We start from the raw sequence: 25,253 nt of genomic DNA on the forward strand, positions 1-25,253 counted from the left end.
AAATGATATTTTTGTCGAACATAAATTTAGGCTTTAAGTACTTACAAATTCCAAAGAATCTCTCATCAGATGGGTTGATTAATGATGAAGTTACGAAATTTCAAAGCATAGAGTTATGTATCACGTTATCTAACAAACGCCGCATTGGGGTTGGATGTTCAAGCACGCACACGACAACACACACTAGTCTCTGTTGTTATTTATTGTGAGCATTGATTTTTGCGAACAAAACAAAGCTATCAATTAGTATAACCATAATAATACTACTAGTTCGAAAAAACCAGAACCAAAAGATCAGAGAGAATGGGTCCAATTAATAAAAACCCATGTTTCAATCAATATTGACTCATGAGAAATACTATAGTGACTCCGCTCCTACCACATTCAAACGTTGAATTTTTTTTTTATTCTCTCCTTCATTCAAATCGTTCTTATCCATTCATTACAATAAGGAAATATATTTTTTTCATCTAATATATATCACGTGTTTTCTTGTTTTCATTGTCGTATAAAAATATGCATGTTTCTATTTTTTCAATTTGCAACATTCAAATTTCACTCTCTATGCATGCTAGCTTTTCATGCAATGTGTAGTGTGATATTCATCTCAGCGAATTTAATGTCCAGCTTTCTTACTATTTTGTTATTCAATTGATTTCTTTAAAAAAAAAAAAGGAATGAGAAGATTCATTAATGTCGAAAGAGACCATTGCTAGTTTCTTCTGCTTCTCTCGACAGTTGAAAGCCGCAACCTTGAGATTCATTGTTCTTCTTACTTACAAGTTACAATGAATGAAAAGGTATAATATATGGAGATTCAAGAAAGATATCTTATGGAAGATAAGAGTGGTAATCAAAGCAAGTTGTTTATACGGGAATGGGACCAGCCTTAACTATTGTTTTTATAAATGTAGTTGTAAGTATGACAATCTTTGTAGCTTAACAACTTTCTTAGAAAGGACCAACACTTTAGGAGTTGTGTACTTAAAATCACATGGAGATGGTCACGCACAGGCACAATTTGTTAATTAGTAGTGTATCAACACTGCTCTTTCGAACAATCCCATGTATCCAACAGAACCATATTTTTAACCACTGAATCCATATACATAAGTCCCAGACAAACTTTATTCAGAATAAAAAAAAAGTAAGGATAAGAAAACACACATAACTAAAAACAGAGGAAACAGAACCGTTGCCTCAACAATAGGAGTTTACTCTCTTCAATGCCTTGACCTGCTTCTTCGCCTGCAAAATACACTCAATATGTTTGTTATATAGACAAAGGTAAAAGCAAGCCACCATTCATGTAAAGCTTGCCATCTGTTTTTTACCTGGGAGACCTTGAATAAGATGGGGAGCGTCTCCGTGAGCGTTTGGGAGACCGTGATCGCGACCTTGATAGGGACCTAGACCGTGACCTTGAACCGTGTCTGCGCGATCTCCTGCTTCTGCTTCTACTTCTACTTCTGCTTCTGCTTCGTCTGTGTCTTCTGCAGGCAAAATATTTTAATAAACAAAATCAAATGGGAGGAGAAGCAATGAAATCTGTGCAGTCAACTGTATTGGTGAGTCTCGAGAGAGAGAGCGGATCCAATCAGAGCTCTAGAACAGAGAACTTCCTTCTCATCTTCACAAATCCCCATTCTAATCACGAAGCAAAAAATGATAACTTTATTAACAACCTCGGTGGTGGCGATCGACTATTACTCCTACTACGGCTGCGTTGCCTATTCCGACTTAACCGGCTTGTTTCCGCTAGTTTCTCCAGCCTTTGCCGCTCCTGTTCTCGTTTCTTAGCAGTCTCTGTTGCAGAGTCTTTCTTAACTGTGTATAAATATGATTCATCCACCATCTCAGTTTCTCACAGAAAATAGGAATAAACCTAATCGTAGTGAACATATATGATAACACTTAAGATCTTACTTTGCTTTGTTAGCTGTTTATTCATGATTCTCTTCAGTCGTTCTTGGGGAGTTTCTTTCTTCTCTGCTTGTGTCTGCTTCAACGAGGATGTACCTGCTTTTGAAAGCTTCGCTAGTGCTGTGGAAGTACTGCAAGTAGAAAAAAAGAAATCAAGGTTCCCATTCACAACCACAAAAGCTAACGGAAGAAGATACAGAACACATAAAATAATCTGGAAATATGCAATCTCATCTATATACCTCACAGTCGGTCTAGCTGGTTTAACAATCTTGTCTTTCTCAAGGGATACACCAGACGCAGGATCAACATGCAGCGCCTCAAGAATATGGCCCGACGATGGTCTGCAGGAAAATAAAATATTATAGTTTCCTACTCTATCGATTATAATTAGCAATTTCATTCAATTCTAAAAGCTGTTCCAGAAAGGAAGATTCTATCTCTCCCTTGGTGCTAATCTAGTGCCAATTTATTCTACAACAACAAAAGTTTTCCTCAACCAACAAGTGGGGAGTAAGTGGCTATTGCAAGAACTATAGGTTGAGTGCTCCGACCGGCTTAATAGATCAGTTTGAGATGGTGGTGAATGCGGTGGGGAATATCCTCCGAACTTCGGACTTCCTACATCTCCAGAGCCTCCTCCAAATTCAGTAATATATTCAATTTTCGGTTTGCTGATTTCATCTGAATGATCTCCACGCCCATTTCGCCGTGAGTATGATGGAGAATATGACCGGGATCTGGATCTTGATCTGTGGATACGCAAAAGAAGAGATAAGGAATCACACTCCCAATGTTTTCATAGCTGGAATGACATAATAACAGGCTAATAACAGCAAAACCTTCTTGAACGCGGATAAGCCTCATAAGTAGGACTCCTTCGAGACTCCCTGTGAATTTAGAAGAACCATGTCAGTGAGCTAAAACTTACATTTTGACTTTTGCTTTCTTATGTGTTATGCCATCTTACCTGTAGGGATCATGATGAATCATTTGCCTTCCAACAATCCTTGAAGTTTCTTTTTCTCTGTCTCTCTCTGTCCTTGAAACTTTCCTTCTTTCCTTACGACTTAGCTTCTTCTGCATTTTCATGAGTTTCGATTCAGTTCAAAATCATAGATAAGCAAAGAAGCGAAACAAAAGGAAGACATAAACTTTCATAGATCAACACGAACGAGCCTTGCAACTTACAATTGAAGGATCGCCTTTGATGAGTTCTTTTTGCCTTTTCTCTTCCTCTTTTGCCTTCTTGTCCATATAAACCAGCCACCCATATCGCTTTATGCCAAACTGTTTAGCAATAGTTTCCATTCCTTCATCATCGCTGTCGTTACTGTCAAATTCTTCCTCCTCATCCTCATCATCCTCGTCGTCATCAACATCATCTTCGTCCGCATCAAATGACTTATCTTTTCCATTTCCCGCATAAGAAAACCCAACCTGCGAATATGTTCCTTTGTTTGCAGTTGGTTGAGCTGCTTGTGATCTACAACAAAACATACAATTGTGATTACAGCAAACACTACTAATAAGAATAAGACAGAACGAGGATTTAACTTTCAGAGTAGGGTGAAAATGTACCTAGCCCCTGGGAAGGGAGCAGTAAGTTTGGCATCGAGCTCTTGATGGACATGTAGCAAACCCTCCTCATCCGAAACTGTTCACAGTATGAAGCATTATCCCATTGACTCTTTATCTCAATTACTCAAACTTTGATTCCAAGACCGTTTTTTTCCTTGAATTTGATTGGAAGATCGAAAAAAGAAACAAAATTGTAGTAAAAAAAGGTACCGACATCCTCTACGCCGATGCTTAATCAAATCTCGATAACGCTCAAAATTAACAAACTCTTCAACTTCTTCCTCCTCTTCCGTTTTCTTATGTGGCCGTATACTTCTCGAACCAGCCTCACGCACAAAATCCAGAAGAGCACGTCCATCAAATCTATACAACAATCGCTATTCAAATCAACAAACAAGCAAATCAATGAACTTCTAGATAAACCCTAGAAACTAAAATCAAATACCTATCAATCATTACATCTTGCTTCCCATTCCAAGGAATCCTGATACAAACGTCGTTCAGACTTATTTGATAAGCAATCAAATCCAAATTGAAAAAAATAAAATTATATAAGAATTGAAGTATCGATAGGGGTAAGTAAACAATTACAAGCCCTGTTGATCCTCGGTGGCTTGGTAAAGACCATCATCACGGAAGATTCGGTATCGAGAACCAACGGCTTGAATCGACTGAATTGGATCTCCACGGCGTTTAGCCAAGTAAATAGCTCGCCTCTGTGCTCTTTTCCGAGCAGCGTCCATCATATCGTGAACCTTCTTCTCCGATCTTCTCGCTTCGTGCCACATCTTGATCTCTCACCTCCTTTGTGGTCTCTGTCTCTCTAAGCTCAGAAACCCTAATTAACCTCTTCGGAATTGGGGGAAAATTTCTCAGGCGAATTTTTTACGATACTTTTATTTTTTTAATTTCCGGCGACTAATTTTGCAGTGAATGTGAACCGTTCGATTCCAGGGGGTAATTAGATCTGCGTTTTGTCCACGTGTCAACTATTAGGCTATGCTTAGCGCTTAAGTGCGTAAGATTTTAGGTGGAACCTTCTGTCTCTCCCAGAGGTTTACTAGTTTCTATTTTATATTTTTTAATATGTAATTTTGTTGATTTTATTTTGTTAAGCATATTTGTGTTTTTTAAGGCTAATCTCTTAGATGACCAACTTTTTGAACACGTACAAACATGTTGCATGTGATCGAGTGATTTAAAGCCATAATATAATGCAGTTTGAAAAAGAATCTAGATAGTTTTCTATAGGGAAAATGCGTAATTTTTTATATTTTTAAAGCCATAGAAAACTGCAATTTGAAAAAGAATATATGTAGTTTTTATTGGGAAAATGTGTGTTTTTGCTTTAAAAAATGCTTAAACCGGTTGTTGAAGGAGACGTGTCGCGAGTTAAACGTCATTTCATTCTTTAATTATTCCAATAATTGGTTTTTAGAACTACAAATTGAGAGAAAAATAAATTAATGGTGGTGCCCAAAAAATTGTGGAATCTGTGACTGATCATTTTCTTTGTTTGAGGTGAGTGTAGTGGCGACGTATGACGTTGACATATGGAGTACATAATAATTACATTATAGAACTTAACCATAAAGATTAGATTGCATTTTATATCCCATTAGTTAGACTACTTGGTTTGAGGTCATCAGAAGAACATATATATATATATATATATATGGTTTTAATTTAGTTTTAATCTTAGGTGGTACCATTTATGATTAGAGGTTGCAAAGAAATTTACATTTAAATACATCCTTCTTCTTTTTTTTTTATAGAATAACTAGAATTATATTCCATGTATATTTGCATTGTTTTTATATCCTCAAAACGATTTTTTTTTCCCTTGACAAAACATAAGATCTGTTTATAATGTTTAGTTTATATTAGACTTTGAATGTGTGTTATGAACAGTTTATGCCGACTCAAAAGTTAAGATGAGAATATGGAAAAAGCAAAGTTTTAAAGTTATGATGGGAATAGGGAATGGAACTCAAACATTCTAATGCCCCAACAAACGCAATTACATTATTACCAGACTCATCTTTCAAGTTCCATCAGAAAAAGAAACAAAAAAAGATTCGTGGGAAACAAAAGACATACGTTTTAGATCGATGTTTCTTTCTTTATGTGGATGTTTCTTGACGCGTGTCAATAGTTCCCACCATTAGTCTGACTTAAGTTGGTTTTGGTCAAGAGGTCATTTTTCCTCATGTTGTCACCAAAGGTCCAAAAAAACATAGAAATGAGTTCGAACTTTCGATAGTAGAACCGAATAAATGCTCCAAAACTGGTAATGATAGAGAAGACCGAGACAAAAGTTCATTGAATTTGTTGTAATGGCCTGAAGATATTTATGATAATGAAAGTCAACGTGATTGTGTTTTTTTTGGTCATCCTCATCCGCATAATACATGTTATTGATACAAAGAAATCCTATTTATGATTTTGTGTAGCTGTGCAATTGCAATTATTTTATTACGTATTTTCTTTTAAATTATTTTCTTTCATTCTGTACTTTAGCACTATCCAAAATATTACAAATTGGAACCGTCATACTTAATTAATTATCCCAACATAATTATATGGTTCAACGTATGTTATTCTATAATTTGTGAGTAAAAAAAAAACTAATGTAGAATTGTTAATACATGTTTAGAAAGTTTCGGTTATTTCCATCAAATTAAACGGATAATCATCACCAAGTCAAAATTGTTTATTTCCGACTTTTCCATGTAGGAAAAATGCTCTCTATCCCTGTACACAATGTAACAGAATGCTTCTATTTGATAAAAAGATGACAATTCGTTATTAGGAAATGTGAAAAGAGTATACACGTCTATAACGAGATACCTCAACTTGACTGTAAATGAAAAAGTAAAAAGCCCTATCAACATGAAAAAAGTTACACGCATTTGTTAATATATGGTTTTAATACATAACTGGAGCTCTTGGTACTGAATTTTCAAAATAAGTATACTCAATCATGCATGAACCCGGTTTATCCATAATAGTGAGTCTTAGCTAGTAAGTTAGGTTCCCCTTATAATTATAGAAGAATTGTGTGGAATATATATAAAATCTATTGAATGAAATTCTCATTTAACCAAAACAAAAAAAAATACATTATAAAATTACTTCATTTTTTTTTTTTTGTAAAAAAGGAGACATAAATCACGATTTAAAAATAATTGTAAGATTGATAAAATATCACGAAATAAGTTAACCAATATGAAAAGCGGTCTAGGCGGTCGCCTAGGCGCCGTCTAGGCGCTAGGCGCTCAACCGACGCCTAGACGACCGCCTAAACCGCCTAAAATCACATATATTTCGATTTAATATATTTATCTAATTTTTAATTATATATAATTAAAATTTAAAGTTTTACATTCATATACATAATTACAAATCTTTATATGTTGTTGATATCAATTAAAAACTACATTTTTTCCTAAGTTTTGTTTATGGTTTATTACTTTTATTTATCTAACATATATTTTTGTCTACAATATTACATATATAATGTTCTACGTTGAAAACGTCTAAACCGCCTAAAATCGCCTAGCCTCCGATTAAGCGTTCTAGGCGCTAGGCGTTGGGTCACCGCCCAATTACCGCCTAGCGCTTTCTTGAACATTGCAAATTAGCAATTGTATAACCTTTAAAATAGACGATGTGTTTGAAGTCCATTTGAGTGTACATGCAACAATCTACAATTTTTTCACACGTTGGTTATTGCCTTTTTTGACTAAAATAAAATAAAATATTTGTTTATTTGCAGAATCAGTTTTAAAATACTTATAACTAATTGAAAAACAATTTACAAAATATGACATGTTTTTGTTGAAATTATTTTAATAATAAATAAAAACATATTCCAAAATTCTTTCCTTTTCTTACCAAACTTTATTATTATAAAAATTTGTAACCAAAAACAACATCTGCTTTTTATGCTATCGTTATTTACAAAAATATAAAATAGTCAATTAGCTAATCCTATTATAACATTTTATGTATAAATTATTAATATTAAAATTAACAATTATTAATTCGCGTTTGCATGTATTTAGAATGTTTATGAAAAGTTGAAAACGCATGTCATTTTTTTCTCCAACGGAGACTTGCATTTACGCAAATTATTAATAGCCGTGGGTACGATTATATAGCCGTGGTGGTATGAATATCACTATATCAGTGAATAGTGATGATAAAATGGGGATAAATTAAAGCCAAAGGTGTTGGAAATAAATCCAAGAAATGAAGACGTAGAGATGTCGATGGTTTTTTTAGAACTTGAATTTGTCACGACTCATACGTTTAAAAAATATTATCCGAATTGTTTAGTCTAAAGATACTATTAAAAAGAAAAGGTAAATGAAGCTCATTGGTACCCCAATGTGAATCGAAAGGCAAAAATGTGTTAGGTGAACACAATAAAAAAATTACAAAAGAAATATATTAGAAAACAAGGCAAATAAAACCAAAGTCGCAATTTTTATCATATAAATATCTCTTTTGTCACCCGTCATATTTGAAAAAAATAAAGATTACAACGTACCTGTTAAATTTATAAAAACTTTCTAGATGAAGAGAAATATTAACTCATGGATACAAGTTGTACAAATTACGAATAGAGAGATATATTCAAGGGAGTGAAAAAGGAAATCATAATTCAAAAGATAAGACTTTTTGAATATTTTTTCATAAGATGATTATATATATGTATTCTTTTTTTTTTTCAAAAGAGAAGAAAGAAGAAAAGATGTTTCTTAGAATTTCTAGAAGCAAGCATCCGTTTTTTTTTTTTACTTTTATTCTTTTCAAAGGTAGGGGCCACTACTACTCAATCGAGGATCTATAAATCCTCTACGTTATAAAGACCAAACTTCGTGATAACACTTAACTAGTTTCTTTCTCTTTTTACTTACTTGTTGTTTACATACAGAAGAAAAAAAAAAACAGAGAGTTTATAATTAAATTACTTATATATCACACGGATTAGCTCCGGCGAATTATGGTCGTCGTCTTCATCTTCTTCCTCCAAAAGATTTTTCCTTAAATGGAAGAAACCAAAAGAAACTCCGATCTCCTCCGTTCTCGTGTTTTCCTCTCTGGCTTTTACTGCTGGGATTGGGAATTTCTCACCGCTCTCTTGCTCTTTAGTTGCTAATAAATATCCTCTGCTCCGATCTTTAATTGCTTTCTAAGTTTTCTAGATTATTTTTAGTTGTTTCTTTTTTTTTTATATATATTTTGGTTGGGGGTGATAACTCGCCGGAGATGACGGTGGCGCAAAGATCTGTACCGGCGCCGTTTTTAAGCAAAACGTATCAGCTAGTAGATGATCATAACACAGACGACGTCGTGTCATGGAACGAAGACGGAACAGCTTTCGTGGTGTGGAAGACAGCTGAGTTTGCTAAAGATCTTCTTCCTCAATACTTCAAACATAATAACTTCTCAAGCTTCATTCGTCAGCTCAACACTTACGTGAGTTTCTTTTTTTTTTTACATTTATTTATTGCTTCCTTCAATTAAAACTCGTTTGGTGAAATTGAATCATTCTTTGGTTGTTGGTTGGCCAATTTCGTAATTTTTCGAAAATTTGGGGGTTGGTGAGAAAAAGTTTCTAGAAGCTCAGAACAACACTTTCTTGTTTTGTTCTGTTTTTTTGTAGGGGTTTCGGAAAACAGTACCGGATAAATGGGAATTCGCGAACGATTATTTCCGGAGAGGAGGAGAGGATCTGTTGTCGGATATACGACGGCGTAAGTCTGTGATCGCGGGGAAATGTGTAGTTGTTGGTGGTGGTAGTACGCCGTCTGAGTCAAACTCGGGTGTTGGTGGGGGTGGTGATGATCACGGGTCAAGCTCAACGTCATCACCAGGTTCGTCTAAGAACCCTGGTTCGGTGGAGAACATGGTTGCTGATTTATCGGGAGAGAACGAGAAGCTGAAACGAGAGAACAACAGTTTAAGCTCGGAGCTAGAGGCGGCGAAGAAGCAAAGGGATGAGCTGGTGACGTTCTTGACTGATCATCTCAAAGTAAAGCCTGAACAGATAGATCAGATGATCAAAGGAGGAGGGAAGTTCAAACCGGTGCTGGAGTCTGACGAAGAAGAAGAGAGTAGTAGTGATTGCGAAGGCTGTGGTGGAGGAGCGGATGAGGGGGTAGGTGAAGGGTTGAAATTGTTTGGGGTGTGGTTGAAAGGAGAGAGAAAGAAGAGGGACCGGGATGAAAATAATTATTTGGTCGGTGGGTCCCATATAACGAAGGAATTAAAGAACGTGGACTTTCACGCGCCGTTGTGGAAAAGCAGCAAAGTCTGCAACTAAAACAAAACAAAACAAGTGTTTCGAAGACTGTTCAAACCAGCGTGTGACACGTCATCGACGACAGAAGAAAGGAAAAAACATGATTTTCTCGCAAGGGGAAAAAGTTTGTTTTTATTATTTTTTAATGTTTTTTTTTTTCTTAAAGTGAACGAAGAAGAAGAAGAAGATCCAGAAGGATCAAACGCAAATATAAGAATTTTCATGTATATCCTATTTGTATAAGGATTAATTAGTGTATGTTTAAATATATTTATATAATAAGACAGATGTTGAAAGTTTTTAGTATTGGGTGTTTTTGGCTTGATTTATTTCTTGAGATCCCTTTTTCTAATGTGTAAAATGCATGGGGACTGTCTAGATTCTTGTACTTTGGTTGGAAACTTGAAATAGGAAGAAATTTTTACTTTTACTTTTTATTTTTATTTTTATGATTTGTTTTCTTGCAAGTAGTAGGTGGTTTCCGTGTTTTTACGTAATCCGTTGAATATTTTCAATTCAAATTGTTAAGAAAATAAAGTCACATAAACACTGTAGCAATTCTCTTAATTACAAAAAATAAAAAATAAAAGCTATTGCAACAAAATGCTGTATATGAAGTTAGTAAAAGGGTTCCAAAGATATCACTACTAAACTAAAGAGGAGAAAACCCAATAATGTACCGAATTAATAAAGAGAAAAATATTTCAACTGGCTCCACAACAAATAAAATTATTAATCTGTATATACAAATTCATAATTAGTTATATACTTATATATTGAGATAAATAACAAAATATTAGATAAAGATATAGTATATTATAAATTTTTGTTTTTATGCCCAGTTAAGTCCCTATTGGCCAAGAATTACATCACTTGATTGAGTAGAAGAAGATGCAAAACAGAAAATCAGAGAAAAAAACCCTACTTTTCTCTCTCGCCGCTTCTAGTAACACACAGCCTTCGTCAAGCTTCCGACCGGCGCGTGGCGGCTCATCTAGCGCCGGCGTCGGTCCCCCCTTTTAATTTCATGCTTAATTTTCAGTCTCTGTATTTATATCTTGCGGTGGTGGAAGTATGGTGGTTTTTTGGCGATATGGAGTTGCAGATGTAGAGCTTCAGATCTGAGCGAGATTATGTCTTGAATTCCAGATTCTTAGGATCTGTTTGTTGCTGGTGTGTCCAGGCTGCTGTTTGTGTTTGCAATTCACGGAGAGGAATATTGGCTAGGCTCAACTATGACTGCTGATTCTCTTTGTTGAGTATACGCGAAGATGGAGGCTCCTGGATCTCTTTGTGACGGTTCTTCCACCTTCTTTCTTCGACAAATCCTTGCTCCTCTGGATCTCGACCCTTCATTGTCTCGGTATCCTGTTCGTCTCTACTGTCTTCCTTACTTTGTCCCCTGTTTGCTGTGCCGAGTTTGTAACCGTTTGATCTGGTATCATCTGTTGCTTCTGTACCGTTTAGCTAGGGTTAGGTCTTTAGTGTAGTAGTTGTGGTTGAAGTTTGGCCCTTGATTGGGGAATCTTGTGGTTGGTTTGAGTCTCGATCTTGGGTTTGGTCTTTGCGGTAGGATCAGTTATTGTTGGGTTTGTGGTTGCAAGTTGATGGTTTTAATTCCGGAGCTTTCCGTTCCACGGTACGACTCGAAGAATAATATATCAACCTGACCCTTCCCTTCGTTTGCTTCCGTTCATGTGTTCTCGTTGTTTGAAGCCGCTTGTGTTGTTTGGTTGCGATTGCGTTTTACCCGCCCAGCCTTTGTCTCGTCCATCACCCTTGGTCTACTTTTCCAGCCTTTGTTTCCCTTAAGTTTGTTTCCCTTTCTAAGATTAGGCTTCGGTTTGATTAGAAGTTCTACTAGTCTTAGTTGTTTGCAGTGGGCTCTTCTCTCGTTTGTTTGGTCGTTGTGGTTGATAGCTTCTTCGTTCCTTCTCCGTGCTCTTTTGAGTTCGGATTTATGGAGAGGTTAGGCTGCGCTCCTTGTTCTTGCTTTGCAGATCTTTAGAGGTCTGACTGCTTTTTGGAAGTCTTCTACACAGACGATTCTGGACGCAGTTGTCGTTATCGTCGCATTCGGAAGCGTTTCGAGTCTTTGCTTGCCGGGTTATGAAGTCTTTGGTTTTGTTACTAGAGATTGGTTTCTCTTCATGATAGGAGGTGGTTGTTCTTAGCTTGGGAATTGCCGTGGGCATCCTTGGTAGTTCTCATCCAAGTGTTTGAGGAGAAGAGTTTTTCTTGCTTTCTAAGACTAGTATATCGTGTAAGGTTTTATGCCTCGTTGCCTATTTCTTTATTGTAAGGATTCATCCTCTTTTTTGGGTTTAATTTCTCTTCTTTGTATTTTTACTTTGGTTTCGTTTTATGTTTCCGGGAACTTCTGTTTGTTCGCCGGCTTAACTTCCCTCTTTTGGGCTTTAGACTCCGGGGATATCTTTGTTTTCCGCCGGCTTAGTTGGTTGTAATTCACCTTGTATCCCTTCAAGTTTTAATAATATCAGTTGACCAAAAAAAAAAAAAGATTGAGTAGAAGAAGATGCAGCACTCTACCAAGTACCAGCTCAGTAAACACAACTTTCATTTATTTATCATCACCATTTTATTTTATTTATTTTGTCTTCTAGTATTACATCTTTGATCTAAATTATATTATTACTTTCATCTTTGTATTTAATGACACAATTAAACTACCACTAGGTATTATTGTTTTTTATTTATCGAAAGTATAAAAATAAAAAATTGGTTTAGTAGTATATAATAAGAAGTCATATGATTTAATCATAGCCACATATAAAGAGATGTCGATGATATTTTGCTGCAACACTCTCTACTCTTCATCTCTCTCGCCGTTAACTCCAACTCGAGCAAACCCATCGCGATTCTCAAACAAACTCAGAGTTCGAGCTCAATCCCAGTCCATGGACGATCATCTTCACCGGAAATTCATGGAGTTCCCGTACGTGTCACCCACGCGCAGGCAGCTTATGGTTGATCTCATGTCGACGCTGGAGGATCGTCTCCAATCGCATCTCCTTCCCTGTAGCCTCCCACCTGATGTACGAAACTTCAAGAACCCTAACGGTTCCGCCGAAGCATCTATTCATATCAGATCCGGTGATAAATCATCTCCGGTAACACTGCAAACGATTCCTCTGTTTTTTTTGTTCTGTTTTTTGGGTTATGAGATTTCAAAAAACGAAATTGACTGCTTTGCATGTTTGGTTTAAGTAGAATCAGACTTCAATTTTGATATAAACGTAACCCTAACCAAAAAAATAAAACCTTTTGAAGTAATGAATTAACCCTAACAATTTTGATGTGAATCTTAGTGAAAGTTTCGTTTTGTTGTTGTTGTTGTTGTTCAGATTGATTTTGTTACAGGAAGTTGGATACATTGCAAGATCCCAACAGGAGCATCTCTCATCATAACAAGCATCTCTGCATTCTTAAACTCTTCAACAAAAGCTCCAAACTTTTTACTCGAACTAATACAGAGCAGTCCCACGTCGCTCGTCCTCGTCCTTGACCTCCCACACCGTAAAGACCTCGTTCTTTACCCTGATTATCTCAAGAAGTATTACCAAGACACTTCTCTTGATTCTCAACGCCAGTCCCTCCTTAAGCTACCTCAAGTCAAACCCTATGTGTCTCCTTCTCTCTATATCCGTTCAGCTGTCTCTCCTACTGCTTCCATGCTTCAAATCAATGCCGAGGAAGAGGATAAGTTGGAGGAGATCTTGAGAGATCATGTTAGTCCTGCTGCTAAGGAGGTTCTCCGTGTTTGGTTGGAGCGATGTGCCACCAAAGAAGACGAAGTGGATGGGGAAGAAGAGATATTGGCGTTGGAGAGGAGAGACAAAAGCTTTAGAAAGAAGAGCATAGAGGAAGATTTGGATTTGCAGTTTCCGAGAATCTTTGGAGAAGAAGTTTCATCCCGTGTCGTACACGCTATCAAAGAAGCTTTCGGTGTTCTCTAGTTTCATGTCATTATAACATTAGCTAATGTTCTCTTTGTACTAGTATATGGATTATTCTATTCAAGCAGGAAACAAAAACGTGCAAAACTAAAAGTCTTTAAGCTAATCTCTTTCAAATGAGTTAAAACAGACAATTTAAAAAAGAGAGACAGATCATCTCCAACCAATCTCGTCATCTCATGCATCATCATAAATCGAATTAACAAAGTCATCCATTAATTTTTTTTTGTCTGATCAGATCATACTTTTCCTTCCTGCACAAGAAATGGTTAGTGTCTTTATCCTTTTCAAAAACAGTTTAAGTTCTTTTGATTACTCTGTTCATCGGTTCTGTTTTCTGTTTCTTCCGGCAGGCGAGCTACATGTCCCAAGCAGCACAGCTAAGAAGAGGTCTAAAGCCTAATGGGAAGAATTATGGGTTGACTAATCAGAAGAGACGAGAGATCAGAGAAATCTTTGATCTTTTCGATATAGACGGTTCAGGTAAACTATATAGTAAACCGATCCTTTAGTTTATCCGATTTACACTTGTTTATTTAAATCAGAAGCACATGACTTAGTGCATATATGAAATTCATATGTAGGTAGCATCGATGCTCGCGAGCTCAACGTTGCTATGAGGTCAGCTGCAAATATTCTTTCTTTTAAAGTTAATTTCTTCAAGTTAATGTTTATAAAGTAGTTCTAAAAGCTTATCATCTGATTACTGATTACTGATTACTGATTACAGGTCTCTCGGATTTGAGATGAATAATGAGGTTTGTGCAATTTGTTTAACATGACATGGTTGGCAATATTTATCCTCTGTTCAAATTTCTCGGTTCAGAATAAATCGGTTTATTTTCATTTTGTTTATATTATTTTGTTGTTATTGGTGATAGCAAATAAACGAGTTGATGGCAGAAGTAGATAAAAACCAAAGTGGAGCCATAGATTTCGACGAATTTGTGTACATGATGACAACTAAATTCGGAGAACGAGACTCCATAGACGAATTGTCTAAGGCGTTTAAGATCATTGACTATGACAATAATGTGATTAAATCTGAACCTTTTTTTTTCTTAATAGTATTATATTTTTGTTTGGATTAAAATCATTGTGTTTGAGTTGACAACTTTTGGAATCTTTTATAGGGGAAGATTTCACCTCGTGATATAAAGGTGATGGCTAAAGAATTGGGAGAAAATTTCACAGATAATGATATAGAAGAGATGATCGAAGAAGCAGATCGTGACAGTAAGTAGTGAAAACCTATATTAATCGTTTTATTTTCGCATATATGTTAGTTTTACCAAATAATCGGTTCGCCTTAAACTTATGCAGAAGATGGAGAAGTTAATTTGGAGGAGTTCATGAAGATGATGAGGAGAACTTCTTATGGATAAGTATAATAATACGTATGGTTGGACGATATCACTTCGACTTATATGATAATAAGAAAATGTTTGATTTGTTGTTTGGTCGTATAAAAATGCATAGTTGTAGTATATAAATAACAGTGTAATCATATGCATTATTGTGAATACAACAATAAATTGTCTTTAGATAATCATGTTTTTATCATTTATGCTTCTGTATACAGTATTGTGTAATCATATGCCATGTTTATTGTGTATAATAATAATCATCATACATGACATGAACATTGAAACTACGCCGTTTCATGAAATTCAAACGACGACGTTATTGGGTAGAGTAATAAACTTTGTAAAACATCAAAACGACTGCGTTTGGGTGTTTACTCTCCAACTTCGTCACCGCCGTGACCTGGATTTGTTGGGAGCGAAACCTTCTCCGGCGAATCGTTCAATTTGGGAAATTCTGATCCTGAGATTATGGAATCGATGGAAGCAGCTCCATCTCCTCCTTTTCAATCTCCCTCTCGCTCCAGGTCTCGCTTCTCAATCTCACTGAGTTTTGAGGTTTATCTCATTGTAGCAACAAACAAAAACTCTTTTTTTTTTTTTTTTTTTTTTTTTGTTTTCTTTTCTCGCAGCCAACAGTTACACTTCTACCTCGCCGTGGATCGTACCCAATTCAAAATGGTATGTGAACATTTGTCAAAATCTTCCTTCTAATTTTCTTCACTATATAAACAGACTAAATCGATACTAAAAATCTCAAATTTTGGGAATTTTGGGAACAGGAGACAGTAGTGGAATTATTGGGGGTTTTAGGTCGTCGTCCATGGCTTCCCATTGTAGTTTCTTGCAGCTCTCGTGATGAACTTGACGCCCTCTGCTCTTCTTTATCTACCCTTCCTTACATTTCATTAGCTGCTTTGGTATTATCTCTCTTCTTTCTCTTTCACTTTTCCATTGTTTAGTTGATTGCATTGACTTCGTCGATTCCTAGTGTCGTTCTGTATCTGTGGAAATCTAATGTTCTTGATTGAAAAAGACCCTTCTTGTTGAATCTTTTGATTTTCACATTAGATCATCTTTCATTGATTTCGGATTCTTAGTGTGTTCTGTATCTGTAAAGATCCAATCTTCTTGATTCGAAATGACCCTTATTCTTCCCCTATATAATGTATATCCTCAACATGTATTGAGTTTACAGTACAGCGATCTGGCAGAGAGAGAACGAACTATGGTTATAGAGAAATTCAGGCGAGCAACAACTAACTGGAACCAGCAACTTAGATCTGTAGTAGAAGAAGGTTTGGACGAGAGTGAAACTGGTAAAGAAGAGAATAAATCTCATTTGGTTGTTGTGACCGATGTTTGTCTTCCGTTACTCTCATCTGGAGAATCTCCTCTTTCCGCACGCGTTCTTATAAACTATGAGCTTCCCACAAAGAAGGTTTGGTAGTTTTGTTAATCAATCCCAAAAGTTCTTCCTCTTGGTTAAGAGACTTATCTCATTCACTTTTGTTTTTTTGTAATAATCAGGAAACATATACAAGGCGTATAACAACTTGCTTAGCTCCAGGTTCTTTCTTCAAAACAAACTCACTTTTGTTACTTATCAAACAGTGGCATTTTAACATTTGATGCTTTCTCTTTTAAGGTGGTATTGTCATAAACATGGTTGTTGGAGGTGAAGTCACGACTCTCAAAAGCCTCGAGGAAAGCAGCGGCATCATCATCGCAGAGATGCCAATCAATGTATATAGTAGAATCAATCAGTGGCAAAGCAAGAAACTTTCTACTGCTCTCTCTTATCTTTTGATTTAATGGCTTCACATGTGCTTTCGTTTTGCAGATTTCTGAAATCTTGTAACAACAATGCATGGATCTCCTACGATCTGAAGGATACGGGATACGGGACTTCTCAAGAGAAACCATTAGTTTATGCCAAGGCAGAGAGAAGTCGTCTCTCTCTCTGCTGCACCTTTAGCTATTGAGTTGATCACCTTTGTCTAAAACGCTGCGTTTTTGTCAGTTTAATCTATCTTGCAAGAAAAACCGAACATTTGGATAAAGGCAGAAGCTACCTACATACGTGATTGAATCTATGTGATTGTCATTGTAGTTGAATTCACGGTTATTATGTAACTATCAAATTTATAATCTTGTCAGATTTGGTTTATACGTGTTAGTTTCTATAAAGGCTAACATTTAGACCCCATCATCTATGGCTCGTGTTTGGTACAATTATTGCATGCGCATTAACATATATATCCATACAGCTTACATTTATCAACTGTCACTATATATTATTTCTAGAAATTTCGATACAAATTCAACAAAATAAAAATAAAGTCATAGTTGATGTATTCTTTTGAAGTATTGTCAATAAAGGTTTGTTTTTCTTTTATCTGGTTACGTTTTACAGATATGTTTTGCGTCTTTTGGTGGCTTTATCTAATCTAATCTCATACGAAAAAGTTGAATGAGACTCTTCAATATGTTTTACAGATTTAAGGGAAAAGAAAGACTTCAATAAAATATACTTGTGTGTTTTTGAATAACACGTTTTTGTTTGATCTAGCTTAGTAAAATCAAAATCACTTACGCTTTTTAAAGAAGTTTTTGGTATAAAAACATTTCGCAACACGTGTGTGTGTGTGATTGCAACTGTTGTTGTAATATGCAATGCTTATCGGTATAAATTTTTCGACGATTTTTCTTGTAGAAGGTCAAAACGAAGCAACTTCTTTTTTTTTTTATCAACGAAATTTTGTTTTTGAGACTTTGACAATGAGTCAGCATTCAGCAATACCTTTGATCCTCAACTGCTATTTACAATTTTTTTATTCTGATGTTTGGAAACAATCAATTCTTTATACTAGTAAAACATTGTTCGTCACATACACGGTTTTCCAGTAGTTGAATGGTCATTTTTAAAATAAAAATCAAAGTTTAATTCTAAGCATGCGACATGTATAGAGAAGAACATGTGATTTTGTTCATTACTAATTTAGCATACATGAAATTTTGTGTTTGGACTTTGAATGGAGGATCTAATTAGCATGACAAATACGGACAACATCTATAACTAGTAAATAATTCATATCCGGTTAATTGATCTTTAAGGGGAAGCGTATGTATAAAAATAATAATGAATGCAACAATCCAATATTTTATAGAAGAGGCGATATTGCTGTCAAAATCACGATAGATTGCTTGGCACGCCATGTGTAATATCTGCAGCCAAATAGTTTTTCAATGACGTAATTACACACGTATTACCACTTTTTTCTTCAACAATTTTCTCCTATCCTATCATCAACTAGTTTATTGATTCATGTAACCCCTCCAAATGATACTTTCTCTGAATATTTCTGTAATGGGACTACAATTGGGTTCTCGGCGTTTTGAGTCTTTTCGTTTCTTGTCATCATCTCCTTTGTCTTTTTATTATTATTTTTTATGATTCCATCTCTTTCGTAGACTTGTACAACACGCTCTTCTCTCTCTCTGTGTAATTTTTTTCCACAGCTATAAAAATTTGTCAAAATTGACCCAAAAATATCTGAGCTTTTTCTTGTTCTGCTTTCAAGAAGAAGACTATGGCTGTCGTCACTAACCTAGGAAGCTTTCTAAAGATTTCGTATGTCATATTTGCCTTTTGTTCTGCTTTCTTTCTCGGTGCTCTCAAAGGTTCACTTTTGTTTTTGGCTCTGTTTTTCTCTGCTTCTAAGATTGATCCTTGATGATACGATGGATCTTTTCACATATCTCTCAAACAAAGTCTTAATTTTTTAATTTCTTATGCAGGTTTGATCGTAGGTCCGATTGCTGGTTTAACATTAATAGTAGGAAATGTTGGAGTGATTCTTGGTTTGTTCCCTGCACACGTTGCTTGGACTATTTATGCTGTTGCAAAGTAAGCAAATTTTCAACTCCTTTTCTCAAAATTTTACCTGCAATTGAGGTTTTGATTCAAGGTCATCTTGTGTTTCTCTAAATTGCAGGACAGATAGATTTGACATTCCTCTGAAACTAGCAATCTTAGTGGCACTTCCTGCATTGTTTGGGATTTGGTTAGGTCTGAGTATAGCTATTAGTGTTCTTGTTGGTGTTGGTTATGGATTCTTCACTCCCTGGATCTCTGCTTTTGAAGCATTTAGACAAGACACTGTATCCAACAAGTTCTTCCACTGTCTTGTGGTATTTTAAATTAACTTCCCCACAACAGTTTGTTTTTATTCTCTTAATCAGTTACTAGTGAATCATATCACTTGACTCTGTTTACTCTGTATTATTAGGATGGAACTTGGGGAACCATCAAAGGAAGTTGTACTGTGGTTACAGATTTCGCAGATTTTTGCTACCATTCTTATCCGCTTTACTTGAAGGAGTTGCGTGAATCCCCCGCCTCAGATGAGCTTCAAACTCTTAGGTAAAAATACATAACTTTTGTTGCAAAGAGTTGTTGCTGGTTCTTGTGTAATTGATCTTGTTGTCTCTTCTTGCAGGTTGATTCATGTTCCTGGATGCATAATTGTAGGGATTATAGGATTAGTCATCGATATCCCTCTTTTCACTGCAATAGCAGTTGTTAAAAGCCCTTACCTTCTGCTTAAAGGCTGGTACCGTCTAGCTCAAGACGCCATTAATCGTGAAGGACCGTTCCTTGAGATAGCTTGTATACCAGTTGCTGGTCTGACAATACTGTTATGGCCTATTATTGTCATTGGATTTGTTTTGACCACCATCTTCTCCAGCATCTTTGTCGGTTTGTATGGAGCAGTTGTTGTATTCCAGGTACATTCTGATCATCATATTAACCAAATGATCCTTCAGACATATTTCAGTTTTTTTCACTGTTGAATCTTTTAATGTGCAGGAAAGGTCATTCAGAAGAGGAGTCTCTTATGTGATTGCAGTAGTTGGAGAATTTGATGAGTACACAAATGATTGGCTTTACCTTAGAGAAGGAACTATCTTCCCAAAGTATGTCTCTTATCAATCTTTTAACATTCGTTTTCTTCTGCTCCAATGATTCTAACACCGGGAAATTGTAATCTGCAACACACAGGCCAAGATATCGGATGAGAAGAGTATCGTTTTCAAGTGAAGTATCTGTGATTGTTCACCCTTCAAATCTAAGCACAGTCAATAGTTCAGGTTCTGCAGATGCTCCAGCGATGCTAGTACCAAGCTTAGTTCACTCTGTATCGGTTAGAGAAGCAATTCAAGAAGTGAGAATGGTTCAGGTATATGTCAAAAGTTTCAATCTAGATTTAAGTATACTCACACATTTCTACAGAGTTTTGAATATTTGAAGTTGTACTATAACAGATTTGGGAGCATATGATGGGGTGGTTTGAGATGCAAGGCAGAGAGCTACTAGACGCAGGAGTGTTAACACCAGCTGATCTGTATGAGTCTTTAAAGGGAAGACACGGAAACGAATCATCCATTATTAATGTGGGGCTTCCTTCTTACGCTTTGCTGCATACATTGCTTAGCTCTATTAAAGCTGGTGCTCATGGTGTGCTTCTGCTTGATGGCTCGGAAGTAACTCATTTGAATAGACCACAAGACAAGTTTTTGGACTGGATGTTTAATCCAGTTATGGTATTGAAAGATCAGATTCGAGCGATTAAACTTGGAGAAAGTGAAGTTAGGTACTTGGAGAAAGTTGTTCTCTTTGGAAACCATGAACAACGCATGGAAGCTTGGGATAATCGCGGTGACCCGCCTCAAGAAAACGTTCGAGCTGCTCAAATCCAAGGAATCAGCAGAAGGTAAAAGATTCAAAACTTTTTTCTCCTACATTGATGAAAAGACTAACCTTTATGGCTTCTTTAGTTGCTGTCTGAAACTTGTTTGTGATGTGTTTTTTGATCTTGTGTGTTGTAGGATGATGGGAATGGTACGGAGCGTATCTAAGCTTCCTACGTATAGGAGAAGGTTCAGGCAAGTGGTTAAGGCTCTAATAACTTATTATTTAGAGAAGCAAGGCTTGAATCGAACAGGTTCTATGAGCTCTGGAGATTTCATCGAAGAGATCTAACCTAAGGAATTAACAAATTGTTGTAATTAAGTTGTGTTTTTGATATCTTTAAATACTAACAAGGTGTAAAAAAGTATGTACAGAAGTTGCTAAATTTAGGATTCAAGAAAACAGAGCTTTTTTTTTTGTTTCTAAATGATTTCAGAGATTGAGAGAGAGAGAATACAAAAGCTTACAGTGATGCTGATGCAGAGGAGGAGGTTTGAATGTCATGACAGCTTCCGACCACTCAATCTTGCCGCGAATCTCAACTCTCTCATTGCACCTCTTTAAAGAGATCTCCGCACACCAAACCTCCAATTTCTCTGGACCAAGCACGTCCCAAAAGAGTAACATATTTGGACCAGAGTTACTCAGTTTGTGCCCCGGAAGCAATCTGTCAAGTTCATTAGTCAATACATGCCTCACCATCCATGACTTCGAATGATCTGATTCTGACATCTTCTCACCATAGTAAACCAGCTTAGAGTCACATAGAGTGTCCGTTAATTTTTCCAATCCCATGACCTCTCTCCACACCATCCCCTCGTGTTTGCGCCAATCCAACTCCTTTGCATACACCAAAGTATCCTCCCACCCGTTACACAACAGTACATAAATTGTATCTGAATTCCCTGTTTTCCATATCCCTTCACTCGGTATGTAAAACATACCTCTACCCGCCCCGTTCAAAGCGAAAACCTTCTCGTCCATCACCGCGCTTTCGTACATTAAGGGGTAGTTTAGGTTATACTTATTCGATGGCGGCATTGGCAAGTCATCCCAAGTCTGCGTCTTTGGGTCAAAAACTTCTCCCCACTTGCGGGAAATTGAGCAGAAATGTTCGAAACCTCCCAAGACATCCCATCGACCACGCCCACTGCAGCAGAAGCTCGAGCCACCCTCATGGAGGGAAGAGTGGTCCACGTGTGAGATCGACAATCTAGGAAGAAGACGCTCGACGTGTGCCTCCCGTTGATCTTCCCACCAATGACATAGATACCGTAACCAAAGGCAACCACGGATGATGCTTCTTGAGGCTGATAAAAGTGTGTCCGAATAGGAACCAGCCTACTAGGACGATTTAGGGTTTGTGGAGTGAAACAGAACCAGGTTGGAGTTAGGTATGGAGGGATGCTTAAACATAGATAGATGCAGTTTTGGGTGCAACCAACAAGTGATCGGACGTGGTAGAGCTCAGGTGAAACCACTAGAGATCGGAGCCACTTGGAGGCTAGGTATAAGGATGCGTGATCTAGTCTTGATACGCGGGCCAAGCAACTTAGAACGATCTCATCTGGCAAAGAAGAGAAGAATCCAGACGTAGACGGAGAAGACATAGGGTTTTGTTTGAGAGAGCATAACGAACCACTTCAACTCTTTTTATATGTACAAAATCAAACTCCTGTTTTGATTTTGATTTTTGTTTATGTTTCCTACTGCCTAATTCGATCCGACTAAGATAACAAAATTAATCAAGTAAAAAAAAAAGCCCATGTTTGTTTAAGTTTTGACCCATTAAGAGCCCAATAACACTTACTGTAAAATAATTAAGAACAAAAAAAACTTGAAAAATCGTATTGTCTCTGTGAGGACGACGGCGAAAGCGGAAGCGGATAACGAAAAGCTCGCCGCAAAAAATGGCGGCCGTGAAATCTCTGCAACCAAGACTCATCTCTTCTTTTCTCGGCGACCGCTCAATTCGATCAACGCAACCACTTACTCATCTCTTTCGCTTCGATTTAGGTTCTTCTTTCTTTTTATACTCTGCTTGTTTCTGGTACTGTTAGTTTTATTGCTGAGTATTATAGTTGAGCAAATTACCAAAAAGATTAAAACTTTCGAATACCCAGATTGCTAATTTGATTCATAGATGAGTTTCTGAAGGGTTTTTGAAACATGAGCTGTTTGTAGAGTGTAGTGTTTAATTAAAACGAAATCAATTTGAGAATAATTTCATAATTTGGACAGGAAGAAGAAGACATGTTTCAATGCAATTATCGAGAACCTTTTCGGGATTAACCGATCTCTTGTTTAATAGAAGGTATTAATTATGATGTTTCTTACACTTTAGTTATTGAGTAGTAGTAGCAGAGAAGGTGTATTGACTTCTTTGTTCTTTCAATTTTTTTTAATGGTTTTATGGTTAAAGGAATGAAGATGAAGTTATTGATGGCAAGAGAAAACGTCTGAGACCGGGGAATGTATCTCCTCGTCGTCCTGTTCCAGACCATATAATAAAACCTCCTTATGTTGATTCTCTTAAAGCTCCTGGAATCTCAAGTGGACTTGAAGTTCATGATAAGAAAGGTATAGAATGCATGAGAGCTTCTGGGAAACTTGCAGCTAAGGTTCGGGAATACGCTGGAACTTTGGTTAAGGTGAGCAAAGTTTTTAATACTTTTTTGAAGTTTTGTAGTGAGCTCTCTATCATGAATCAATCATTTGTTTTGTGTTTTGGCAGCCAGGCGTAACCACAGATGAAATTGATGAAGCAGTTCACAATATGATTATCGAGAATGGTGCGTATCCTTCACCTCTTGGTTATGGAGATTTCCCGAAAAGTGTTTGCACATCTGTGAATGAATGCATTTGTCATGGTATACCAGATTCACGACCACTTGAGGTATGCTTTTTTAAAGTGTTAGACAGACTTTTTTATTTTTTCCTGTCCCTTATGAATCCTTATAATGTATGCTTTCCTTTGGCAGGATGGGGATATAATCAACATCGATGTCACAGTTTATTTGAATGTAAACTTTTCTTCTTTTGCATATTTCCTGATTCTTCACACTAGTCAAGTAAATTGGGTTTACCCTACACTACACTATTGAGTATAGATACTTATTTCGGATCTGCAGGGCTATCATGGTGATACTTCAGCAACTTTCTTCTGTGGAAATGTTGACGAGAAGGCTAAAAAGCTAGTCGAGGTATGATGTTGAACCGACATTTCTGTCCTCTAGGAGAAATCATGTTCCTCTTGTTATATAGTTTGATGAGCTATATATACTTGGAATGTGCTCTAGGTGACAAAAGAGTCTCTCGACAGAGCAATATCAATATGTGGTCCTGGAGTTGAGTACAAGAAAATCGGCAAAATCATTCAGTAAGAAATCGATTTCTTCGAAATATAACTCCACATTGAAAAATCAAATCTTCTGACATGAAAACATTGTTGTGCTTATGAAGTGATCTTGCAGATAAACATAAATATGGAGTTGTACGACAATTTGTAGGCCATGGTGTTGGAAGTGTCTTCCACGCGGATCCAGTTGTTCTACATTTCCGTAAGTTTGTCCTATACTCAGTGTCGTAAGCAGACATCGAGTTGCTGCTTTGTAGGCCATTCGCATAGTTTCTGAACTTTCTTCTACACAGGGAACAATGAAGCTGGACGTATGGTCTTGAATCAAACCTTCACCATAGAACCTATGCTTACGATAGGCAGCAGAAACCCTGTGATGTGGGATGATAACTGGACAGTGGTAACGGAAGATGCAAGCCTCTCTGCACAATTCGAGCATACCATTCTTATAACCAAAGATGGAGCTGAGATACTAACCAACTGTTAAAAAAAATGATTCCCAAATTTGTCTCAGATTGATCTTATTGGAATGGAATCCAAACCCAAAAGGTATGTAAGAATCATGTTCTTATTCAATTATTCTTTGCTCACAAGCAAACTGAATCTGTAGTTACCAATCAAGCAAACACATACAAACAAGCTTTTACATTATTTTTGGGAGTGACTCTCTGAGTTTCCTTTCTTCTGACAGAACTTTTGCAAACCTGTTATAATTTAGGCTATTTAGCAGTATTTACAGATTAAAATTCAGTTATTATTATTCTTAAAAGTAATAAAATTATGTGTTTGTTTTAGATAAAAAAGACAAAATTATTAAAACCTTTTGAGAGCTTCTTCATTAGTTACGTTTTCAGAGATGGGTTGATAATGGCCAGTTTCGAGATTGATAATGACCACTTCAATTTTATGCGAAATCTTTTCTGTCGATATGTCCACTGAGCCTGAGTCACCCTTCAACAACGTATCGTCCTGTAATGGAAAT

At 36.5% G+C, this 25,253-nt stretch overlaps 7 protein-coding genes and 1 pseudogene across 10 annotated transcripts; 6 read left to right on the forward strand and 2 right to left on the reverse strand.

Annotated features, from left to right (window-relative positions):
* Positions 1 to 1,066: 1,066 nt before the first annotated feature.
* LOC104729458 (uncharacterized) lies at positions 1,067 to 4,486 on the reverse strand. 2 transcript variants are annotated; one of them, XM_010448395.2, is made up of 13 exons: positions 4,096 to 4,486; positions 3,950 to 3,988; positions 3,719 to 3,867; positions 3,505 to 3,580; positions 3,115 to 3,409; positions 2,894 to 3,003; positions 2,766 to 2,813; positions 2,478 to 2,675; positions 2,166 to 2,267; positions 1,927 to 2,054; positions 1,686 to 1,827; positions 1,335 to 1,493; positions 1,067 to 1,248 (listed from the first exon to the last, which is right to left on the reverse strand). In XM_010448395.2, the coding sequence occupies exons 1-13, from the start codon at positions 4,290 to 4,292 to the stop codon at positions 1,224 to 1,226; spliced, it is 1,668 nt and encodes a 555-aa protein (XP_010446697.1). In that variant the 5' UTR covers positions 4,293 to 4,486; the 3' UTR covers positions 1,067 to 1,223. The 2 variants fall into 2 exon arrangements, with proteins under 2 accessions (XP_010446697.1, XP_087333807.1); XM_087477681.1 differs by having other exon boundaries at positions 3,715 to 3,867; positions 4,096 to 4,435.
* Positions 4,487 to 8,250: 3,764 nt separating this feature from the next.
* LOC104729459 (heat stress transcription factor B-1) lies at positions 8,251 to 10,123 on the forward strand. Its single transcript, XM_010448396.2, has 2 exons — positions 8,251 to 8,991; positions 9,179 to 10,123. Exons 1-2 carry the CDS (start codon positions 8,782 to 8,784, stop codon positions 9,836 to 9,838), a joined length of 870 nt encoding a protein of 289 aa, XP_010446698.2. The 5' UTR covers positions 8,251 to 8,781; the 3' UTR covers positions 9,839 to 10,123.
* A 2,214-nt stretch (positions 10,124 to 12,337) lies between these two features.
* Positions 12,338 to 13,881, forward strand: LOC104729460 (red chlorophyll catabolite reductase, chloroplastic). The gene is made up of 2 exons (XM_010448397.2): positions 12,338 to 12,948; positions 13,183 to 13,881. Exons 1-2 carry the CDS (start codon positions 12,616 to 12,618, stop codon positions 13,792 to 13,794), a joined length of 945 nt encoding a protein of 314 aa, XP_010446699.2. The 5' UTR covers positions 12,338 to 12,615; the 3' UTR covers positions 13,795 to 13,881.
* LOC104729461 (calcium-binding protein CML19) lies at positions 13,620 to 15,343 on the forward strand. 2 transcript variants are annotated; one of them, XM_010448399.3, is made up of 7 exons: positions 13,620 to 14,062; positions 14,148 to 14,277; positions 14,379 to 14,415; positions 14,525 to 14,552; positions 14,676 to 14,828; positions 14,928 to 15,030; positions 15,118 to 15,343. In XM_010448399.3, exons 1-7 carry the CDS (start codon positions 14,060 to 14,062, stop codon positions 15,177 to 15,179), a joined length of 516 nt encoding a protein of 171 aa, XP_010446701.1. In that variant the 5' UTR covers positions 13,620 to 14,059; the 3' UTR covers positions 15,180 to 15,343. The 2 variants fall into 2 exon arrangements, with proteins under 2 accessions (XP_010446701.1, XP_087333808.1); XM_087477682.1 differs by lacking the exon at positions 14,676 to 14,828.
* A 163-nt stretch (positions 15,344 to 15,506) lies between these two features.
* On the forward strand, positions 15,507 to 17,328 carry LOC104729462 (ATP-dependent RNA helicase eIF4A). The gene is made up of 7 exons (XM_010448400.3): positions 15,507 to 15,685; positions 15,791 to 15,839; positions 15,941 to 16,078; positions 16,357 to 16,599; positions 16,689 to 16,728; positions 16,807 to 16,904; positions 17,002 to 17,328. The coding sequence occupies exons 1-7, from the start codon at positions 15,630 to 15,632 to the stop codon at positions 17,017 to 17,019; spliced, it is 642 nt and encodes a 213-aa protein (XP_010446702.1). The 5' UTR covers positions 15,507 to 15,629; the 3' UTR covers positions 17,020 to 17,328.
* Positions 17,329 to 18,414: 1,086 nt separating this feature from the next.
* LOC104729465 (putative membrane protein At3g27390) lies at positions 18,415 to 21,315 on the forward strand. Its single transcript, XM_010448403.3, has 9 exons — positions 18,415 to 18,842; positions 18,960 to 19,068; positions 19,157 to 19,352; positions 19,451 to 19,584; positions 19,661 to 19,949; positions 20,032 to 20,138; positions 20,224 to 20,401; positions 20,487 to 20,935; positions 21,051 to 21,315. Exons 1-9 carry the CDS (start codon positions 18,752 to 18,754, stop codon positions 21,202 to 21,204), a joined length of 1,707 nt encoding a protein of 568 aa, XP_010446705.1. The 5' UTR covers positions 18,415 to 18,751; the 3' UTR covers positions 21,205 to 21,315.
* Positions 21,316 to 21,345: 30 nt separating this feature from the next.
* Positions 21,346 to 22,693, reverse strand: LOC104729464 (putative F-box/kelch-repeat protein At3g24610; annotated as a pseudogene). Its single transcript, XR_015573941.1, has one exon. The product of XR_015573941.1 is annotated as a putative F-box/kelch-repeat protein At3g24610 (transcript).
* Positions 22,694 to 22,731: 38 nt separating this feature from the next.
* LOC104729463 (methionine aminopeptidase 1D, chloroplastic/mitochondrial) lies at positions 22,732 to 24,922 on the forward strand. The gene is made up of 9 exons (XM_010448401.3): positions 22,732 to 22,929; positions 23,155 to 23,227; positions 23,336 to 23,564; positions 23,648 to 23,809; positions 23,895 to 23,936; positions 24,045 to 24,116; positions 24,213 to 24,292; positions 24,376 to 24,473; positions 24,565 to 24,922. Exons 1-9 carry the CDS (start codon positions 22,824 to 22,826, stop codon positions 24,756 to 24,758), a joined length of 1,056 nt encoding a protein of 351 aa, XP_010446703.1. The 5' UTR covers positions 22,732 to 22,823; the 3' UTR covers positions 24,759 to 24,922.
* Positions 24,923 to 25,253: the final 331 nt, after the last annotated feature.

Source organism: Camelina sativa, chromosome 12, assembly GCF_030686135.1.
Source record: "Camelina sativa cultivar CO46 ecotype springtype chromosome 12, ASM3068613v1".
Taxonomy (NCBI): Eukaryota; Viridiplantae; Streptophyta; class Magnoliopsida; order Brassicales; family Brassicaceae; genus Camelina; species Camelina sativa.

Excerpts from the sequence above, each read along its gene's own strand:
- LOC104729458 (XM_010448395.2), bottom strand. The coding sequence starts at position 4,292 with ATGTGGCACGAAGCGAGAAGATCGGAGAAGAAGGTTCACGATATGATG. Across the intron at positions 2,055-2,165 it reads CCAGCTAGACCGACTGTGAG|TACTTCCACAGCACTAGCGA; the intron begins GTATATAGATGA and ends TTCTACTTGCAG. Across the intron at positions 1,828-1,926 it reads TAAACAGCTAACAAAGCAAA|TTAAGAAAGACTCTGCAACA; the intron begins GTAAGATCTTAA and ends ATTTATACACAG.
- LOC104729459 (XM_010448396.2), top strand. The coding sequence starts at position 8,782 with ATGACGGTGGCGCAAAGATCTGTACCGGCGCCGTTTTTAAGCAAAACG. Across the intron at positions 8,992-9,178 it reads TTCGTCAGCTCAACACTTAC|GGGTTTCGGAAAACAGTACC; the intron begins GTGAGTTTCTTT and ends GTTTTTTTGTAG.
- LOC104729460 (XM_010448397.2), top strand. The coding sequence starts at position 12,616 with ATGTCGATGATATTTTGCTGCAACACTCTCTACTCTTCATCTCTCTCG. Across the intron at positions 12,949-13,182 it reads CCGGTGATAAATCATCTCCG|ATTGATTTTGTTACAGGAAG; the intron begins GTAACACTGCAA and ends GTTGTTGTTCAG.
- LOC104729461 (XM_010448399.3), top strand. Across the intron at positions 14,278-14,378 it reads TTTCGATATAGACGGTTCAG|GTAGCATCGATGCTCGCGAG; the intron begins GTAAACTATATA and ends ATTCATATGTAG. Across the intron at positions 14,553-14,675 it reads GATTTGAGATGAATAATGAG|CAAATAAACGAGTTGATGGC; the intron begins GTTTGTGCAATT and ends TATTGGTGATAG.
- LOC104729462 (XM_010448400.3), top strand. The coding sequence starts at position 15,630 with ATGGAATCGATGGAAGCAGCTCCATCTCCTCCTTTTCAATCTCCCTCT. Across the intron at positions 15,686-15,790 it reads CAATCTCCCTCTCGCTCCAG|CCAACAGTTACACTTCTACC; the intron begins GTCTCGCTTCTC and ends CTTTTCTCGCAG. Across the intron at positions 16,729-16,806 it reads AACAACTTGCTTAGCTCCAG|GTGGTATTGTCATAAACATG; the intron begins GTTCTTTCTTCA and ends TTCTCTTTTAAG.
- LOC104729465 (XM_010448403.3), top strand. The coding sequence starts at position 18,752 with ATGGCTGTCGTCACTAACCTAGGAAGCTTTCTAAAGATTTCGTATGTC. Across the intron at positions 19,069-19,156 it reads ACTATTTATGCTGTTGCAAA|GACAGATAGATTTGACATTC; the intron begins GTAAGCAAATTT and ends TCTAAATTGCAG. Across the intron at positions 19,353-19,450 it reads AGTTCTTCCACTGTCTTGTG|GATGGAACTTGGGGAACCAT; the intron begins GTATTTTAAATT and ends CTGTATTATTAG.
- LOC104729463 (XM_010448401.3), top strand. The coding sequence starts at position 22,824 with ATGGCGGCCGTGAAATCTCTGCAACCAAGACTCATCTCTTCTTTTCTC. Across the intron at positions 23,565-23,647 it reads ACGCTGGAACTTTGGTTAAG|CCAGGCGTAACCACAGATGA; the intron begins GTGAGCAAAGTT and ends GTGTTTTGGCAG. Across the intron at positions 24,293-24,375 it reads AAAATCGGCAAAATCATTCA|TGATCTTGCAGATAAACATA; the intron begins GTAAGAAATCGA and ends GTGCTTATGAAG.